The 22,127-nt window shown below is 33.6% G+C and overlaps 1 protein-coding gene across 3 annotated transcripts in view; it reads right to left on the reverse strand.

The window, feature by feature from the left end:
* Positions 1-22,127, reverse strand: part of LOC149786535 (mitogen-activated protein kinase kinase kinase 15-like) — a 192,614-nt gene that overhangs the window by 44,223 nt on the left and 126,264 nt on the right. For all 3 annotated transcript variants that reach the window (XM_089977042.1, XM_089977041.1, XM_089977040.1), the window contains one exon: positions 6,278-6,313. In XM_089977042.1, coding sequence (XP_089833168.1) covers positions 6,278-6,313 — 36 coding nt within the window. The remainder of the gene's footprint in view (positions 1-6,277; positions 6,314-22,127) is intronic.

Here is a 22,127-nt window from a genome sequence, read left to right on the forward strand (position 1 = left end):
ATAAAATGATGCTTTTAATCAAATTTGATCAAATTATGCCGAGTGGGTTTTGACCAGCCATTTATCTTTCAAATTTTAGCAATGGTAGCCTATTTTATGGCATATCAGCATCAGTGTGTATATATTTGAAAACCTTCTATGCTATAATATTTTCTGTAAAATCTGGTCAAAGTCTGTTTGGTGGTATTGAGTCATTTACATGCATTTTTGGTAATAGTGACTACATCTGATGACATATTAGCATCATTTGTATAAATTTCAAATGTTTTCATACCATGATACACTTTATTAAGTTTGGTCAAATTCTAGTCCGAGGTGTTGGAGATTTTCTATCTTTAACAACATTGGCCATGTTTAATGGTTTAATGGCATCCTTTGTACAAACTTGAAAGCTTGTCATGTCAGGACGCTTTCTGTCACACTGTATTAAATGCTGTCCTGAATCAGCGGTTTTTGAGAAGTTGTTTTAAGGGTTAATCTACATTTGGTAACATATGCTGGTGATAGAAATCATTTGTACAAATATGAAAGCCCTCTGTACTAGGAAGCTCTCTGTGTCATAGTTTTTGAGAAATAAAAAACAGCAATTGCTGAGTGAAACAGGACAGAATGCCATACAACAAACTAAGAGTTTAGTTTATGTTTCATAAGATCGGCTTTTAATTCTGTATTGTTTATTGCTGCATGGCAATGGTTAAAGTTGATGCTACAGGTTCATCATCACATCATTTTTAAAAGCAGCAAATCAACCAGTAAGAGAAAGGATACACTGTTGTTGTCTCATGCTCATAGCGTTATGTGATACATTACTTCTTTAAATACTACATATTAATCTTTCATTCCTGCCATAATATATATCATGAATACAGCCATCAAACTTCATTCATTGAACCCAGCCGAGGTCATACAGAGACTCAGATCTGCCATCGCCTAATGCCCAGAAAGATTTGGATCTATGCTGATCGTTCAACCATTTTAAAATAAATAACTTATTTACAATATTAGCAGCAATAAAAATATATTTCATGTCTCTCTATCTCGGATGCCTAGTAAAATACCTACCCAAATTTGACAACTATTAAGTTTTTCATGACAACGATCAAACATACTTAGCAAGGAATACAATGACTGTTTGGTATATTCTAAACATGCATCCATATATTTTTTAAAGCTGTCTGAAACATGAAATTTTTATTTCAGTATGAAAAAAAGTGAATAAAAAGTAAATTTAAAAAGAAAACTGACAAAACAACACCTTAATCGTGTACGATTCTAATTTCTTATTATCTTTTATAAACAATGTAGATATTGTCTTATCTTTTTCACGCAAATAGAGAACAGTAAAAATATCTGATGAAGAATATGAAGCTGCATCAACAAAAACATGATAAATTTAATTAATTATGATTGCTATTGAAAGATGGTGCAGATATCTGATTTCAAATAAACAGTTATAAAGATACAGGTCTGCTGATACAATGGTAGACCTAAATCTATGTTGTTCACAGCTGGGTAAGCATAATGCAATGATAAAAACAGTACAATGTTTCCTTAATATAAAGCACCTCATTAAAGTGTAGTCCATCATATATGTATGAGTATAGCTCCCATTTGTGGGATGATTAGTTTGATATTAATTCTACCTCATTATAAGGTGACCTCATTTACAATATCATAACCTCTTAACCCTTTACCTCATACAGCATAGTTACAAAGTGTAGCGCGCTATAAATAGAACACCTGTTACCTATTCGACCCCATACGCATAGGCCTGCCTGTGAACTGTTAAGCAATGTAGTGTATGTTACGCTTAACAGCAATTTTAACCATTTTACATTTTTGGTACACATTTATTATATGTGGAAAAATTTAACAGTCAAGTCTGATTGTTATAGCCGTGTAATTATTTTTCAAGGAAGAATTTTCTATGTGCTTTAAAATCTTGAGAAAACTCGTTCACCATCATGTCAGTGAGGCTGTGTGACCAACCGTAGCTGCCATTTCTCATACTCGAAATTTACACGTTTTTCGTCTGTGTCTACATCACTAAGTCATCTGAATTTGATAATTTATAAAAACTAATTGCTGCATACATCAATATCAGAGCCTTTACCTAAGTTATTGAATCCTTCATAGTTGTGATTTTAATCGTGAAAACTTCGTAAGTACTGAATGAAATCCGCGACTGCCATTTAGGAGAGTGGAGATTATTACACATTTACTTTAAATAGCAGATATCGATCAGTGCATAAACAGTGACCATGTGATCTGACGTAATTGTCATTTGCAAAAATGAATGTAGTATCTAATAGGGAGGTTTCCCTGAAGGTGGTGCTATGAAAACCGTCTTAAAATGGTTGATGTTTACATCCTACGTCAAAAGGCACTTCTATGCGACTGGAGGCATCAATAGGTGCCTCCATGCGAATGATGTAGAGGCGTCTAAAGACGCTAGCTTGAGGTAAAGGGTTAAGACTCCCATTAATAAGTCTTATAGTGAGGGAAAACTGTAATGACAGGATAACTGTAACATGCTAAATTCACTTAATCACCATTACCTTCTGTCTGGAAATAAGATCAAACCTATGAAATATGCTCTAATTAAATCTGACTAACTGTGACAAAAATTAGTGTGGAACTTGTAAAAATAATTTCAACTCAATGTTAAAATAGCACAGAAATCTAGCTGAAAAGTAGAAGTGAAGCACAACTGCAATGTGGATAAGCTTACATGAAACACAGTCTACAATGCTTCTGCTATATATGAATATGTTCATATGACAGAATATGGACTACAGCTGGAAGACTAAACTTTCTATATGCATTACATTGAATGTGTACAAAAGGTATAACATAAGACTGGAAATAATTATTACAAGAGAATTCCACAGATAACATATATGAGACAAGATTAGGCTGAAAAGAATAACATATGTGGGATATTGAGATTGAGGAGTAAGAGAGTTTGTGAGATGTGCTAAGACAGGTAAAATATGTGGGAAACTGAGATAGGATTAAATTGAAGAGTATGTCAGACAAGAAGAGATAGGATTAGACAGAAAAGAATGGAGTGAGGAGTGAGATAGGATTAAAATGAAGAGTATGTCAGACAAGAGTGAGATTAGATTGGAGTGAAGAGCATGGCAGACAAGAGGAGTGAGATGGGATTAGATGGATGAGAAGAGTTTGGCAAACAAGAGGAGTGTGATAGGATTACTGGTAGATTGAAGAGTATGGTAGACAAGAGTGAGGTGATTAGAGATAGCATGAGATAGGATTAGATTGAAGAGAAGAGTATGGCAGGCAAGAGGAGTGAGATGGGATTAGATTGAAGAGTATGGCAGATAGGAATAGTTTGTAGAGTATGGAAGACAAGAGGAGTGAGATACAGTTAGACTGAAGAGTATTGTAGACAAAGAGTGTGATGATCAGATTGAAGATTATGGCAGACAAGAGTAAGATGAGATTAGAAAGAAGTGAAGAGTATGGCAGACAAGAATGAGATGATTAAATTGAAGAGTATGACAGATAGGAATTGATTGAAAAGTATGGAAGACAAACAGAAATAGGATTAGACTGAAGTGTATGGCAGACAAAGGTAAGATGATTAGATTGAAGAGTATGGCAGACAAGCGGAGTGAGAGTATATTAGATTCAACAATATGACTTAAGAATAGACTAAAGAGTATGGCAGACAAAATGAGTGAGAGAAGAACTGATTGAACAGCAAGGCAGACAAAAGGAGTAAGATAGGATTAGACTGAAGTGTATGACAGACAAGAGATTGGCTTAGACTAAAGATTATGGCAGACAAGAGGAGAGAAATAGGATTAAATTGAAGAGCAAGGCAGATGGGACTAAAGTGAAGACTTTGGCCTGTAAGAGATGTGAGATATGATTAGATTGAAGAGTATGGCCAATGGGTGCTTCTTAGAAAATTAGTACTTTTTTTAATACCCCCCAGCAATCGACTGGTTTTCTGATTATAAAATAATTAGTGGTCTGATATCTACAGTATCAGTGATTTTCACATTCAATGTAGCATCACTAAGAAATGGCCCAAGTTGCCAAGAGACTGGTTATAGTGCACATTACACAGCAGACTGATTTATTGATAATGCTGATACCCATCAGTCTGATTGATAATGCCGATACAAATTTCTTTAAACTAGTGTGTACCTTTAAACAATATGTTTGTTAATGTAACTTTGATTAGCAACTGATTGTAGTCACTGCAGATCCTATAATAACATCCTGTGTGCATGTTCAAATAGTATGTCCAGTTCCATTATTGATTTTATCATCATGTACATATATGTAAACATACAGGAACAATATTGTGACAATCTAAGGGTCCCAGTTGTGTTTCTTGAAACTGTCCAATATATTCAACAAACACGTACAAATTATGACAGATTCGGACAAAATATGAGGCCAAAAGACATACAGCAAATAAAACAATTTCAAGCTGAGTGAGGTATAGGTAGAATTTCTAAATGTTTCTATTAAATGGCACCAGTCTAGTTATTGTAAACAATGTACACATTCTGAAGTTTTTGTAAATGCTTAAGCCTTATATTTGATGTGTACTGGGTATCAGATACAGGAATTTGAGGAGGAATGTATGTGTGTGTGTGTGGGTGATTTAGATTTTTAACGTAGCTTTAACAATTTTTCAGTCGTATTGCAACGATGTCTGCAGTGTGACAGTTTATAGTGATGTTTAGCACTGGAGCATCATGCTGCAGACATGTACCATAATGTCCCACCCAGTCACATTATCCTTACAACAGGCCGACCTGTCCTAAAACTAACTCTTAGTGCTGAGCACCAAGCGAGGCAGCCGTTAGTACCATTTTTAAAAGTCTTTGTTATGACTTTGCTGGGGTTCAAACCTGCGAGAGGAGGAATGTAATGTTAGTTACTATATCTTTTGACATGGTGTATGGGATTTAACCAACCTCCTTTCATTTCCAGGTGTTAGCTGACAGTTAGGAGTGTGGTATATCCCATAATGAATTTGTTACCACTTAGAATATTTTTCTTTTCTGTCTAAGTAAATCTTTGGAAATGACCTTGCACTGAGTAATTTTTTAAAACCTGAATGGAGCTTGATAATTTGTTACATGTGATACATTTCTCACACTAAGCATTTCAACAATATCAGAGAACAGTGCATCAATATCCATTCAAGCTGAAATCATGAGAATTGAGTTTCTTCCGTTGAAGAGGGACAATATTCTGATAGGCAACACTTTGTTTGATTGGGTAGAGCCTGGTTTAAGTTCTGAGCTTTTCCCATCTTTTGTTGTTTGAGGTCATTGGTGTGCATTTCTCCAAACATATAACCAACACAGAGTCTGATTGGGCAAAATCCTATTGAAGTTCTTAGGGTTGTCTCTGAATATCCCATACAATAATCCACCTTACTTACCGATATGGACTTAGATGTTAAAGAATTTGTATTTTCTGTAGATTAAGAGGAAGCCTGCCCAAATGGCCAAGAATTATTTGAGCACACAGCTATTTGGATTTAAATCATCTGTCCCCATATACAGAGGAAGAATGATGATAAAGAACATATTACTTCATACTAACTTGTTGTTATCATCCTGGGCATATTCAGTAAATTTACTCCTTATCCTTTTTCTGTGTTTGTATTATCATCAGCCTATGCCCTATGGTATCAATTTAGACAATTTGATTTCTTGGGTACTTCTATGCTTCCTGTTGACATATTGCTGTAGCCTCACATCAGAATATTTCTATTTGCTTTAATCATGCTGAACAAATCCATAATACAGTATAACAAATATTTTAAAAAATATATATAATAATCAATTTATACTTTTCTAACTGACAGAATGGAGCCAGACATTTTCTTTATATTTTTGCCATTATCAGGGATGCTTTCATATGACCCAAAAATATGTCAATTATCTTTTGTACACCTCATCCAAATTCCATACACATTATGAGAACTGCAAATACCATATCCTATGCATAGGCTACTGACCAAACAAAACTGCCTAGATATTCAAATGGTAACAATGGCATATGTGTACATATGTATATTAAGTCTGAGATTAGATCAGATGATGGTCTCAAATGGTCACAGAATTAGGTCAGTATCTGACAGCGGATGATGACACTGAGATCAAACTGAGACAAGCTGCAAGATAAGACAAAACTAAATGATAGCTGTGAGAAAAGGAGGTAAAGCAGAGAGATAATATATCAATGAAATTATATTAACAGATAACAGATTACTGATTACCTAGGACTGCAGACAGTCAAGTAAGGGGAAGATGCCCTGAAAAACACAACACAATAAACATGCAGTTCATACACAAAATTTAACATAACAATCAATCATTAACTGAATAATACAAAACACAAACATTTTATATTATTATTACTGATGTTGGTTCAAAGATAAGACACATATAAACTGTGTAAAATGGTGGTCAACTAACAATGGTACTCGGGAAATCTGTGAGATGGTGACAAACAAGAGGCTATTATCATGCGACTCAGCAAAAAGAGAATATATTAGCATGCATGTTATTGATTAGTTATTGTAACATCGGAAAAGTCACCATAAATTTACCTATCTAAACTGCAATTTCATTGAACCATTCATAACCTAAGGGAACCCATGAGCCTGCGTGATCCCAAAGGGTACTACAGATTCAATGAAATTATCATCAAACTTCACCTTGGTAAGTATCATTTAATTTTCCGATCATCTTGTACATGACATTTGATCCTTTAGGAAACCCAACAGAATCAACTCTGAATTTCCTAAACTATCGTATATACCCTCTTTTACAAGATGGATCCAACTGAAGGCTGCACAGATCCAGATCTGCCATCACATGAAGTTTGGAATAATCAGAAGAACAAACAACATAGACCCTGATCTGTCATTGCATTATGCGAAAGAAGATCAGGGTCTAAGATGTTTGCAGTTGAATCTGATGTAGGCAACTGTAAATATGCATTTTTTGTTCCAAAATACATTTAAATACTGTAAATATGGATTACAGATATTTTTCATACATCTATAATGCCATACAATTCCAAATTCCCCCAAAAAACAAAATAAAATTCAAAGATGAAACAAATAAGCAATATTCCTTCAATTCATATGATGGAAATACCATATTCTGTACTAAAGGTGCTACATGTAACATTATATAATATTTATCAATAACAATTATTACATCTTAAACCATTATGTTCCGGTTTTGTTTCAATTACATAACTGGGATTAAAATCTTTTAAAAAAATTGTTCCTTGTCATGTAAGCTGCTCCTGACTGTATAACTAAATGTGCCCATTTAGGATACCTGATGTCATCTGAATGCTCTCTTGCAACTAATTTTCAATTTATTGTACATGTATTCACATAATAATAAATATTAATATGTTGCATTATGTATGACAACAATCAACTTTCACATATTGTAACAATACGACAATACAAATACAACAATACAAATACAACAAACATATTACAAAAATCCATACAGAATTTGTGGATTCATCTTCAATGCTAAAGTATTGTTGAGATTACTTTTAAACAAGGGTCATTCAAGTTTCAAAGTAAGCACATTTTCTACCTACATTCATGTCTTGTTTTTAGTTAACCATGGAAATCATGCTTGAATCTGAATTGAATGGCCAAGTGACTATGTACATCACTATGAATTCACATTCGGTCTTCCTTAGTAATTTTGTCATCAAACTGAAGTAGATGCAAAAATGCCACTTCCTTCAAAATTAGGACCTCAATATTTGGAATCTCTTGTATTCAGATGGTTAATAATTTAAAAAAAATGTGATTTATGAATAATGCCTAATTCAGTAAAACCCAGTTTAAGCGACCAATGCTATAAGTCACAAACTGTCCTGTACAACCAAAATTGTCATTCATTCATCAATTTTATAATATAAATGTATGTTGAACAAGACCAGCAGCCAAAATCATTTAAGGCAAAATATGTCTTTCAACACCGTTATGAGCAACTGCAACGTAGAACCAGACATAAAATACTAGTGACCTTTATTTAACCATTTTAATTAGGATTGGTCAGGACGATCAGCAGGTGGAATGCAGATCATTCTGAACCCCAACGAAATAAAAAAAGGAGTTGCAGTTTGTTCTGAACCCCAATGAAATAAAAAAGGAGTTAAATCTGTGGAACATTTTTTTAAAGTTAACAGGCAGCATCATATGTTACAGACAAACATGATTAAAGCACAGGTCACTAACCATCACTGAAGTGCCAATGTCATGTAAATCCCAAATATGATTAACCATACCTTATTGAAAAGGAAGCAGTCATTGACATATTAGTTCACAAGATCAAACGGTTTGCTTATCTGTTGTGAAAACATATCACAACGCTGATAAAGTCATGATGAGAAATCTCCTCACCTGGCTTTCACTCTAGCATGCAGAGTACATCAATTTTCTCTGAAGTCAATATGTAATACTTGGGGCTAATGAGGTCTTCTTCTATTACAAAGTGTTTTCCATGTCAATTAATTCTCTAGTCACTGCAAAGGTTTCTACTATTTGCTAATTTGTTGATGTGACGTATATTAAAACCCACATGCTAAGCCAAATGTGTCACTGTTGGAAATTATCTAGTATAATAATAATGCATCTGTTATGTCCCTTGTTTATGAGTTATCCATTTATGTAATGGATGAATTAAGGATTGGACTTTTGTCTCTAAATAAACATGTTTTCAACTGAGTTAATGCTTTTTTTGGGATTGAATTGGAATACATATATTCTGTATTTACTCAAGGCCTGATTGATTCTAGCCACAAGAATCATTTTAAAATTACCAGGGATATGTTAACATCATATAAATGTCAATGCTGTATGATAAGTGTGCACCTTTATCATCATTTAACATTATTTTGACATGTAATACTTTAATGAGAACTATCAATGCACAATAGATTATACATAAAGTGGATATTTTTCCTTTCAAACCAAGCTGATCTTTGACCATGACACCTGCCCCCCCCCCCCTGCACAGACCTGTTATAAGAGATCATCTGTCTTAACAGACAGCTTTTGTTGGCAGAAAGGGTGGTCTTTAAACACAGGTTTTACTGTCCCACTACTACAAATAAGAACATCACAAAAAGCCATGTTAAGCTTGTCCTTTTATTTTTAGACAGGTAAAAACTTTAATATGAGCTTAATCGGCATGGATGGATTAATTCGCACAGTGTCAAAGCAATCACTATGTCATACGTCTATCAAAGTGAGCTCAACAATTAGACATACATACTTACATAGTCACTAATGTTAATCTAATAGGTTAAAAAGAAAAAGGTACTTTTGTGCTATTATGGGTTAAATAAATATTCAGTGCACAAGTATAAAAACGAGGATTAAAAGACAGGATCCAAGGCTTAACAATATGAGCCCTCAACCAAACTAAATTTCAAATAAGGGTTTAATTGCTTGAGCAATTAAATACTGTATTGTCTAAAACTGTAAATACTCTCTAATGTCTCATACACTATCAATCCATATGAATTGTAACTACCTTCTGTCCTCTGATATCTGGTACACAGAACTATATTCTTAATTTTATTAAAAATTTGTAAATTTTTGGTACCTAGGAAAATGTTAAGCAATTTTATTTCACACAAATGATTAGTACACTTAAAAAAATTAAGGTGCAAGGAAGACTAGATAATTTAATATTGGACAGTTTGGCTGCTAGAAGTATATGTCAAAAAGCTACTGCATAACTAGTAATTTATACCGACTAATGTGGTTTGGGTGCTTGGAAAAGACCTTGTCCAATCCAGTGGGTCACCTAGATAGTTTCACCATATTCAAAGTAAGACCTATATATACTGTGTGCTCAAGAAATTAGTAGTCAAGTAAATTTCATGAGGTTTAAACAAATAAATTTGAAGTGCACATCAACAATATTTTGCATAATGTCTCCACCATGTGTACACACATACTAGAACAGTTAGGTGACTGTCCATGCCAGGAGCTCTCTTCACTGAGATGGGAAGGGGCATTATCTACCGAAATGGTCAGGTTGAATAAAGCACATTAGTTAGTATGTATGATTTGTTAGCGTGACCTGTTTAACCCAATAAGTTATAAGTGGTATTATGGAATCTCTAGTTGTACTACAAAGGGAAAAACCTCATTTTTTTGACCCAATTTTTTTCTACCCAAAATTCGCCCTGTGGTCGAAATCTGATTTCGTGTCAGATTTTAGACTTTTTGCATTCAGAAACAGCTTTCAAAATGTGTTTCCTACTCGAATTTCAGACGAATACGACAAAAACCTCCAGGGGTTAATGTGTTAAGTACCAACAAAATCATGATGATCAAAATGGATTTAAACAGCCACTTCCCCTCCTATCAGGCATGCTTGGATTGACAAATGAAAACTCACTTAGATAATTTTTTTGTGAGTTTTGGACCCAAAAGATCAATGTTTGCTTATTAATGGATGTGTGGGTATTATATCAAATAAGCTAAACAATTTTATAAAGTAGACAGTTTTATATTTTTATAACTTTTACATTTTTCATACAATTTTAATTACATTTTGAGTAACTGTACCAATATGTTCTGTGCCAATTACTGGAAATTATTTAAAATGAAAAATGCTGATCTTAAAGTTTGCTAATGGACAGGCAAAGAATTACAATATGTACTCACTTATAAGTCAAGTCAAACAGTAAACAACAAAGATCCAGATCTGCCATAGCATAAAGCACCAACATAACAGGACTTATGTTGTCTGTTCTCCTGATTACTCCTATTAAATAAACAGACCCAGATCTGCTGGCGCATTATGCAACAGCAGATCTGGGTATGTACAGTTTACAGTTTGGCACGTCTTGTGAGTACATATGCTATTGATTCTTCTGACAGGTCAATAACCATTAGACAAATAAACAGCTAGTTGTACTGCATCTGGTGCAACAGGTGATCAAGGTAAATGAACTAAATGATGGATCCTGTCTTCTAGTTCAATATATATTGTATACATACATACATCTTAATTAGCATACAATATCTATATTAAAAAAACATACATGCAAACTGAAATAATTTTGTTCATGAAGACATTCAACAAGATTTGCTAAATAAATCTGGAGAAATAGAAAATGATATTGTACACTGATGATGCCCAAACAATAATATATATAATGAAATAATAATGCACATAATGAAACTAAAGCACAACCCAGTGTTTGCATTATATATACACTAAAACCTGCCATAAATATGCACATTCACAAAGGTTGTAGAAAATCACAATCTCCATCCTCTACTATGTGCAAGTAAGAACAAGCCCAAGATTTTGGAAAAACATCAATGACAACATTAACCAACACCAGATACATACAGATACAACTTTAACCTTGACCCACATTCCACAAGTGTAGCTTGATAAACCAACAAGAGTCCACACTGAGGGGTCTGACACTCTACAGGTTGAAAAGAATTCCCAGGAATTCAAGACAAGTCCATTTCTACTTTTCACTACTGAACGTTGAAACCATCTTTGATAATCATCAGCAATAATAAGATTTTCAAATTAGCTGTTGTGGATATATCATACTGGATGCCAGATTGGCACCCTTTCCATTTAGAACAAAGTAGATGTCGTTAGAAGTCTTTTGGTCAAAACCCTATGTCAAAATGATCATTCATTCATGGCAGCCATACTGGACTGGCATCATTTTCAATTAGGACAGACTAGGTATCATAAGACGTATATTGGTGTAAACCCCAAGTTGTTATAGCCATTCATTTGGAAGTTGAGATAACAATATTTTCAAGATAGCCACAATGCTAGCCATATTAAGAAATCATTGTTTTCATTTAGGATCAACATCATAAGAACTCTTCAGGTAAAATCACCATGTTAAAACGACTTTCCCTTTAAGAGCAGTAGCTATAACAAGAATTGTCAAGATGGCCTGATAATGAATGTCTCCATTTTAACTTAAGATCATGTAAACATTACAAGAAGACTTTTAGTGAAAACCTCATGATGATATGTCATTCATTTAGAGTGAGTACTGATAAAAAGATTTTCAAGCTGGCCACTGTGGCAGCCATCTGACCCCAGATCAGAACCTTTTTCATTTAGGACAATTAGAAGTCTTTTGGTGAAAACCCAATATATATATATATATATATATATATATATATATATATATATATATATATATATATATATATATATATATATATATATATATATATATATATATAACCTTCCATACTGGAGGACTAGCTAATGAAATATTTGGATGGCTGTTGTGGCACCCATACTGGATATCAGATCAGCACCATTTTCATTTAGGACCAAATGGACATCACAAGAAGTCTTTTAGTGAAAACCTCATGTTGATATGACCATCCATTCAGGAGCAGCAGCAATAAAAAAGGCTGACTGTGGTAGCCATATTGTATGTGCGAGAAGCAGCACATTCATCTAGACCCAAACAAGACAATGGGATGAATGTGTGTGCCAAGTTTCATGGCAAACCTCCAGGCAGTTCAGAAGGAAAGCAATAATCAAACTTAAGCTAAGGGATAGACAGGCAATGGACAACACATAATCCCATAAGCTCTTCTGGTCTATGACCAGTAGAATTAAAAATATAAATGTCAGATGAAAAAAGGGGACAAAGTTGTATAATTAGACTTGTTACTCATTTTAAGGGAAGAAGTCACACAATACAGCAGCATTTTGCTTGGCTAGAGCATGGGGCAATATTTTCTATTATAATTTATTCTTTTATTTTAATTTTCAATGCATGATTCATCATATCCATAAGCAATCTTCTAAATGTACATCAGTTAGATTTTTATCTTCTTAAATATTGTTTTATACAAAGACAATTTTAGTCACTTTATTGCATTTGACAGAAATAAGAATGAACACTTAAAAGCTACCAAACACACCAAAAAACCCAACAAAATAACAAAACATGGGAGGGGATACAAGCTTTGGGCATTTTAAGGAAGGATTAAATACAAGAATCCCAAGTGGGCTTGATATTGCTCTCCTCCGGGTGTCTGACTAACAGACAAATGCAAGAGCAGTTGGCCTAGGAATCTGGGGCAGCAGAATGATTCCTGCTGAGATTTCTCCCAATGCTGTTCACTGCATTTGTTATGAAAGCAACTATTTCGATTGTTCTCAGTTTTCTGCATCTTAATCCATAGTATCATTATTCACTATCCTTTATCCAATACTGAAAGAGCCTGATGTCATGATTCTTTCTGATGAAGTTGGAATAACTCTACTGAGCTGTTTTGGGAAGTTATTTTTTTTTTTTTTAAATTTGTGAATTTTAGTAATAACATCCATTTGAGATAATGGATTGGCACCATCTATAAATTAGTGACTTGGAAGGCTTAAAAAGTTATACTAATTTATAAAAAGATTAGATGGAAGAATAAAACATTTGAATCATACTAGACCGTTCTAAATAATCATTCCAACTTTTCTTTATATGTCACAAGAAAATTTATATACTTCCATTTGAAAGATTTTTTTTGAGGGAATAATGACTGTGGTGGTTTCCCTTTAAAGGCATTTTTGATACTGATTTAATTATCACTATCAACTGAACAATATCCAAGGGAGATAGCTACTATATGTCTAATCATTAACGGGGTACTCTACAGATATTATGAACTTATGAGAGAGTGACAGGTGCAATTGACACTGGTGGTTCAAGGTATATAAACTCTGCACCAAAATGATGGTGATTAGACCCCCCCCCAAAAAAATGAATCAACAAAACCAATTCCCTCTGATGAATTACAAAGATCATTAAAATGGTCAAGGACCATGGGTGACTCAACTACCCCAGCAGATGGGAGGGAACACCTCCACATCCTATCAGGCAGCACCCCGTTTTAGTCTAAAATCCTACAAGCCTTAAACTGAAAGACCTTTGTGCAATGATGCTTTGTATCCAAAATTTGGTCAAATTCTGTGCAATGGATTTTGAAAATAAGTAATCTCAAGATTTGTATCTACTTTTAAATTAATTTTTTTATCAGCATCTGATGGTAGATTGACATTATTTGTATCAATATGAAAGACCTTTATGGCAGAATTTTCTCTGTAAATTTGGTCAAAGTTTGCTGAGCAATTTTCATATGTCATTTCAAGGTTTTCTTATTCTGAGTAATGGCAGTTTTATTTGATGACAGGTTGGCAAAATTTGAACAAGTATGAAAAACCTTGTCAAATTTGATGACAGAATGGCATTGTCTGTACAAGTATGAAAGCCCTTCTGACAAATTTGATCAGATTTTGTTGAGCTAGTTTTGAAGAAAATGTTTAAAGGAGTTTCTAATTTTAGAAAAAGCAGCCATATTTGATGGCAGATTAGCATCATTTGATTGTGTTTAGTGGTTTTAAGAAGAATTCATTCAAAGCTACATCCATTTTCGTTGTTGTTGTTCTAGGGTTTAACACCATTTTTCAGCACAAGATAGGCTGTACATGGCGGCCAGTATAACTGGTGGAGGAAGAACCCTCTATTTTTGTAATGGTGGCCATATCTGATGGCAGACAAGCATCATTTGATTGTGTTTAGTGGTTTTAAGAAGAATTCATTTAAAGCTACATCTATTTTTGTAATGGTGGCCATATTTAATGGCAGACCAGCATCATTTGATTGTGTTTAGTGGTTTTAAGAAGAATTCATTCAAAGCTACATCTATTTTTGTAATGGTGGCCATATTTAATGGCAGGCCGGCATCATTTGATTGTGTTTAGTGGTTTTAAGAAGAATTCATTTAAAGCTACATCTATTTTTGTAATGGTGGCCATATTTAATGGCAGACCAGCATCATTTGATTGTGTTTAGTGGTTTTAAGAAGAATTCATTTAAAGCTACATCTATTTTTGTAATGGTGGCCATATTTAATGGCAGACCAGCATCAATTGATTGTGTTTAGTGGTTTTAAGAAGAATTCATTCAAAGCTACATCTATTTTTGTAATGGTGGCCATATTTAATGGCAGACCAGCATCATTTGATTGTGTTTAGTGGTTTTAAGAAGAATTCATTTAAAGCTACATCTATTTTTGTAATGGTGGCCATATTTAATGGCAGACCAGCATCATTTGATTGTGTTTAGTGGTTTTAAGAAGAATTCATTCAAAGCTACATCTATTTTTGTAATGGTGGCCATATTTAATGGCAGACCAGCATCATTTGATTGTGTTTAGTGGTTTTAAGAAGAATTCATTCAAAGCTACATCTATTTTTGTAATGGTGGCCATATTTAATGGCAGACCAACATCATTTGATTGTGTTTAGTGGTTTTAAGAAGAATTCATTTAAAGCTACATCTATTTTTGTAATGGTGGCCATATTTAATGGCAGACCAGCATCATTTGATTGTGTTTAGTGGTTTTAAGAAGAATTCATTTAAAGCTACATCTATTTTTGTAATGGTGGCCATATTTAATGGCAGACCAGCATCATTTGATTGTGTTTAGTGGTTTTAAGAAGAATTCATTTAAAGCTACATCTATTTTTGTAATGGTAGCCATATTTGATGGCAGATCAGCATCATTTGATTGTGTTTAGTGGTTTTAAGAAGAATTCATTTAAAACTACATCTATTTTTGTAATGGTGGCCATATTTGATGGCAGACCAGCATCATTTGATTGTGTTTAGTGGTTTTAAGAAGAATTCATTTAAAGCTACATCTATTTTTGTAATGGTGGCCATATTTGATGGCAGATCAGCATCATTTGATTGTGTTTAGTGGTTTTAAGCAGAATTCGTTTAAAGCTACATCTATTTTTGTAATGGTGGCCATATTTAATGGCAGACCAGCATCATTTGATTGTGTTTAGTGGTTTTAAGAAGAATTCATTTTAAGCTACATCTATTTTTGTAATGGTGGCCATATTTGATGGCAGACCAGCATCATTTGATTGTGTTTAGTGGTTTTAAGAAGAATTCATTCAAAGCTACATCTATTTTTGTAATGGTGGCCATATTTGATGGCAGACCAGCATCATTTGATTGTGTTTAGTGGTTTTAAGAAGAATTCATTCAAAGCTACATCTATTTTGTAATGGTGGCCATATTTAATGGCAAACCAGCATCATTTGATTGTGTTTAGTGGTTTTAAGAAGAATTCATTCAAAGCTACATCTATTTTTGTAATGGTGGCCATATTTAATGGCAGATTAGCATTATTTATACAAAGACCTTCATGCTGCAGTGCTCTCTGTCAAGTTTGGTTTAAACTGGTCTGGTTGTTTCTTTGAGAACTTGGTAACAGCAATTGATGATGGACACACACTACACAACAAAAACAGGTCATGCCATGGGCTCACTTGATCATACTACACAACAAAAACAGGCCATGCCATGGGCTCACTTGATATTATGCCAGGTGAGGTGACAATAGCATAAAATACTGTCTGACAACCATTTTGGACAGCAAGAAACATGAAATGGTAGTCATTTGTGTTATTGATTGGTTATGCCTTGCCTTCCTTCAAAACAATCATAATAATCACCTAGACAGTGGAATATACAAAAACACAATAGAAATTTAGTTGTCCAGACAAATAATATTAAATGAATACCTCAACAATGCTCATGTGATTTTATAAGTATTTCTGATCCACTCCAACGAGTGAAAAGCTACAATAAATCTCCAAATTATCAAACATTTTGTGGCATTTTCTGATATAAAATTTTGTTCTGTTAATATATGAGCAAAAAAACCTTTAAGAAAAAAATCTACCAAGTTTCTGTTAATACTGTTATTAAGAAGGAAGGATGACTATCTCTCCAAGATGCTTGGCATTAAAGACAAATTTTGTTTCTGTTTTAACTTTAAGACCATAAACCTCTGGAAATTTCCAAACTGGATTTGAATTTTGCTGCCTTTTCTTTCTGGTTGCCATGCAGTATATCAATTGGTACGGGTAGGAAAAATGAGCTGTACAATATAAACTAAAGCTTGGGCAGACTAACCATCACATCATGCATCATACAATGCCTAACAACAGACTGGTTCCCTGTTTCTGTTACTCTGCTTATTGCACACAATGAAATTCAACATTTTTTAAAAAGATGTATTGCTTCTCGTTTCAATATTTTTTTAATAAAAAATCTGTAATTTTGTACACGTTTGTCATATCATGTTTGAACAAAATATCAGTAACTTTGATGAATTACTTTTCACAGGCTCAAAATTGAATATTTAAAAATTTCTGCTTAAATAAATGAGTTAAATCTGAAAATAAGTTTTCCAAAGCAATATAAACTTTTGGGATGAACAAAAAAAAAATTAAGGTAACAAAAAATTAAATAACTAAAGATAAAATATTCAGGTAAATTTTCTTTCTTTCAAAAAAGTGCAGTAAAATTTCAAGATAAAGTGTATGACTTGAATACAAATATCACATTATGACATGACAGAAACAAAAATAGAAAACAGAGTACTGCATTGTTTTAATACATTGTATTACTCGTTTAAATCTAAAACTGTTACAATCTACCACACTAAGTATATGAGAACAGGCTGGCCAAATCAGTAATCAAGTCTGCATAAAGAAATTGTTATGTCAAGTTTTTGTCACAGATACAAGAGATGCTTCCATTGATGCTGCACTATACCAAATATGGCAGACAAAGCAGCAAGTCCACATTAGGGCTGATTCAGAGGGAGCCGTGATGGTGATAACAAGCCAAAACAAGGGCATCAGCTCAAAAGATATTATATACCAGTAAAAATGCAGTATGGTCAGGATGGGGGTACCACATCCTACCTAGCAACCAAAGCAAATTCACCATTACCTGCTACCTAGGCAAAATCTCCTTCATATGTTCATATGTTTGAGTCACAAGTGACACATGAAATATTTTTATTTTGAAGAACCATAAGTACTCACTTATAAGTTGAAACAAGCTGAAAACAACAAAGATCCTCATCTGCCATAGCATAACATGCTGGGAGACCAGGGTCTGTATTTTTATTCTACTGATTACTTCTAACAAAGTGTACAGACCCAGACCTGCAATTGCATTATGCAACAGCAGATCTGGGTCTGTGCAGTTTGACTCGACTTAAGTGAGTATTTAGAGTAATAAGACTGGTAGTCACAGTCTTCTAGAAAATATTTCAAATTACAGTAAAATTTTTAAAACTTGAAGTGCTGCAGGTCTAATTGTTTTTGCAGAGTTTTCAGTTGTTTCAAGTTTTCCAAGGTCAAAGGCAAGTGAATACACTATGATAGTAATTTTAGTCATGGCAAGTTTGTGAATGACTGATTAATTTCAAGTTTGACCATGAGAGATAAAGATGAATAAAAACTCATTTTCCTTGTATGTTAGACCTAATGGTTCTGGATTATAATGAATAACAACAGCTAAATGTGCAAGAATTATTCCTTTCCTCTCATTTTTCTATACTCAACTCTTTATGAATTTTAGTTTCTAGCTTTGTCTGTCAAGCAGTAATACAGAGTAACACAAGAGGTGAACCAGACTGCAAACTCTGCCATATACACAATACCTTCTATTATTAGCCTGCTTCAGTGTGCTGGACAAATCACTTCAGACAAAAAAGGAAGGACAAAACAAATGTTATAACATTACCATACTCATAAATATACATTATACCCATTATAATTTACAGTGTAAAACTGACCATTCCAATTACTTTTCATGCACAGATAAATTTCAGACAAAAGAGACAAAGACATAATTGTTAAAATTTACTGGCCCTAACAATGGTAAAGAAAGCTCCATATCCTAAAAGCTATGAGAAAATAAATAAAAAATATAGTGTGAGTGCTCATTTCACATGAAATATAGCAAATGATTTCTACCCTGGCATGCTAAATTTTTTAATTACAGGATGAGTCTAATGAATCAATAAAATAAAGATTCTAATTGATCTCATGATGAAAAATACCGATTTCTATTTTGCCAAACTGCAGAATAGTGTAGCGATATACTCTGGAATAAATTCTGATGCCTTAGTCATTATGTTTTTTATTGGCATGACATTAGGACATCATTTGTGATGACATGAAGTATTATTATACCTGTTGCATATATGAAACTTATTAGGATATTAATAAAAATGTACTTAACGTACATACATTTGCAATATGTAATTAATTTCATCAACATCAAAAGATATGTGCCAAGCTGTATTAATCACAGACAACAACAAAAAAGTATAAAGTTTTGATAACACTATGTAAGCCGGCAACATTTTAAAAGATGTCTTCATTACAACTGCATTAAAATGGTATGCAGAGCAAATAACTGTTCATGACATCAGCAGGTGGTACAAAATAAAGAATCTTTTAAGAAAAAATGAAAAATAATTAGGGTGGTGCCTGTGGTACAATCAAATTCTTTCTTTTAAAACTTTATTCGCTTGCTTTTTTTTGTATTCCCTCCTTCTCATCTACCCCCAACTCTAAGAAAAGTTAAATTTTAATAACATTATGCACATCTACAGACCAACACCAATTACACCCCTAAGCTTGAAGTCACTTTCTGCTGGGGAAAAGAATGCATGTATTGGGCAGGTGAGAGTCTTCTTAGATTCTGTCCTAAATACTAATGTGAGACAGGGAAATCCAGACCTAGGAGATTCATCCATAGGTAGGAATGAGGCATTGCCAACTTCTCACCACAAACTATGACCAAGAGGGTGTGATTTCTGATCTCACAATAATACATGTTTCATTAGTTTTCCCACTTCACCAGGTCAAAATTGTAGATTATAAATAAAATGGTGCAACATGGACACAGACAAAAATTAAAGGACAATATATACACTAAACTGTTTTTATATATTTAGAAACAGCATGCAATATTTGAAAACAAGGAAATATTTGCTAAAAACACAGGAGCATGATGATGTGAAATCTTATAATGAATGATACGTCACAGTTGCAACATCATACAAACATGTCAGAGCTGCAATGCACCAATAAAAGTCTGACATCATGTGAAATACAAGAGTCACATGATATAAAAATCCTGCATAAGGGTTGCAAACTGGAAAATTCACTTTTTCACAGACAGGAATGTGAGAAATAACCTCAACAAACTCCTCAAATTAATGGGAACAAAAACCAAAGGCTCTATCACATTGGCCACAACTCACTTTATAGTACAAATCAGTATGTGTTTTGCTCCATGTCACTGCAAACAATGAGCTTGGTAAGATGTCTGAAAATGTAAGGCTATCAGACATTTCAAACTTTATCACAAAAATCATTTCCCTCGACTTGAAACAAAACAATTTGGTTTGCATTTAAATACACCCCTCTTTTATCATTTCTGAATAGCTTTAGCTACAAAGTGTGAATGAAAACCAAACCAATTGGGATTTATAAATGTACCTTACATCACTGCTTAAATGCAGAGTCTGCCATAGCATAATGTCTCTGCAGACCTGGGTCTATGTTGTTTGTTCTACTAATTACACCTGACAAATTGAACAGACCATGATATGCAGGCACATTATACGATGGCAGATCTGGGTCAGTGAAGTTTGTAGTTGGACTCATAAGTGAGAATATACGGTAAAATTTGATGCTTATAAATATAACGACATGCAGATGTTAGTGGAAACATCTAATCCCAATATGGCTGTATTGTATGGAAATATGGACAGGACTGCCATATCACATGCTAGATCAACCATGTAAGAGAGATGGGTATATAATAAAATTGTTTTCTCTTCACTTGGAGTGTCTTTTTTAACTCTAAGGTGTAAAAGGGATATTGAAAAAGGTCTGGAGTCTGGCAATAAAGCATTAACAGGTTCCTTCTACCATATATACATACCTTAAAGTCCAATTGCAAAATACACAGATCCAGATCTGTCTTTGCACTGCATGCTGGGAGAGCTGATTTTAAAGTTTTTTTTAGAAGAAATTGGTAGAACGAACAATACAGTGTTTTTTGCAGTTGCACAAGACTTATAAGTAAGTATATACAGTATGTACAGTGATACTTGTCTGTATACAACACTCAAGAGACCAAACAATTGTGTTTATGAACTCACGTCCTTTATGTAAAGGTTGAATCAGTGAAACAGGTATTTCAAAACATTTTTTTATAAGTGTCATTTATATTAGTACACAGAGATGTCTGATAAGGAGGGTTTCACCATAGGAACTTAGGTTAAAAATGATAGTTTTAGTTTTTATAAATATGAATGAGTGAAAACTATATCCAGCATTGCCGGTCTGGCTGTTACAGGACCCAATACGAAGTTCAGTCTAAATGTAATTATACACTTATTCAGAAAAACCACATGGCAATAGAATTTGGTCAGTGGTACACAGGATATCAAGCATATCTTGACTAAAGGTTGAGCAAGGAAAATATACATATGGCTAAATAACTCAACAATTGTAGCAAGGCAAATTCCTTTGCAAAAATTAAAAACAATTCTAGTATTACCTTACCGTTTAGAGATCAGACTTAATTATTCTAAAATGTAAACAAAATTAAACATGGCATAAATAATGGAGACCAAATTTCAAGACCTGGTTGAATATATTTCACTACAAAGTAAAATAGTGAAGGTACATTCAGCTTTCTTATAATATATAAGGGTAATAATATTAAAATGGTTATTTCTCTGCATCTAAGAGGCAAAGTTAGAAAAACAGATAGGAACATCATGCAAACCGTACTTTGCTTTTTCCTTTAGTGTGTTAAAATAAGCTAACAGTGCAAAATAATCATTAGTAGTAGACCTAGGTTTTGAGAGCAAAAAATATATTCATCTTTGTCAACCCCACCTTACCAGGCTACTACAAATGTAACATGATTTACCTGTTTTATGACCATTTCCACACTAATGACTTTGACCTCAAAGCTACAAACTTGGAAAGTTATATCAAATTATCTCTATCGGTTAACAACTGACAAACTGGATAAGGCAAATGGGCACCAACCTTTATTATTTGTTGTGGTCTTGACCTTTAGGTAGGTGGTACGACTCTGAACATAAGAGACTGTCATATCACAATATATAAAATGTAAAGATTTATTAAAATATCTTCATT

This window comes from Sinohyriopsis cumingii, chromosome 12 (assembly GCF_028554795.1).
Source record: "Sinohyriopsis cumingii isolate HCF-2022 chromosome 12, ASM2855479v2, whole genome shotgun sequence".
NCBI lineage: Eukaryota > Metazoa > Mollusca > Bivalvia > Unionida > Unionidae > Sinohyriopsis > Sinohyriopsis cumingii.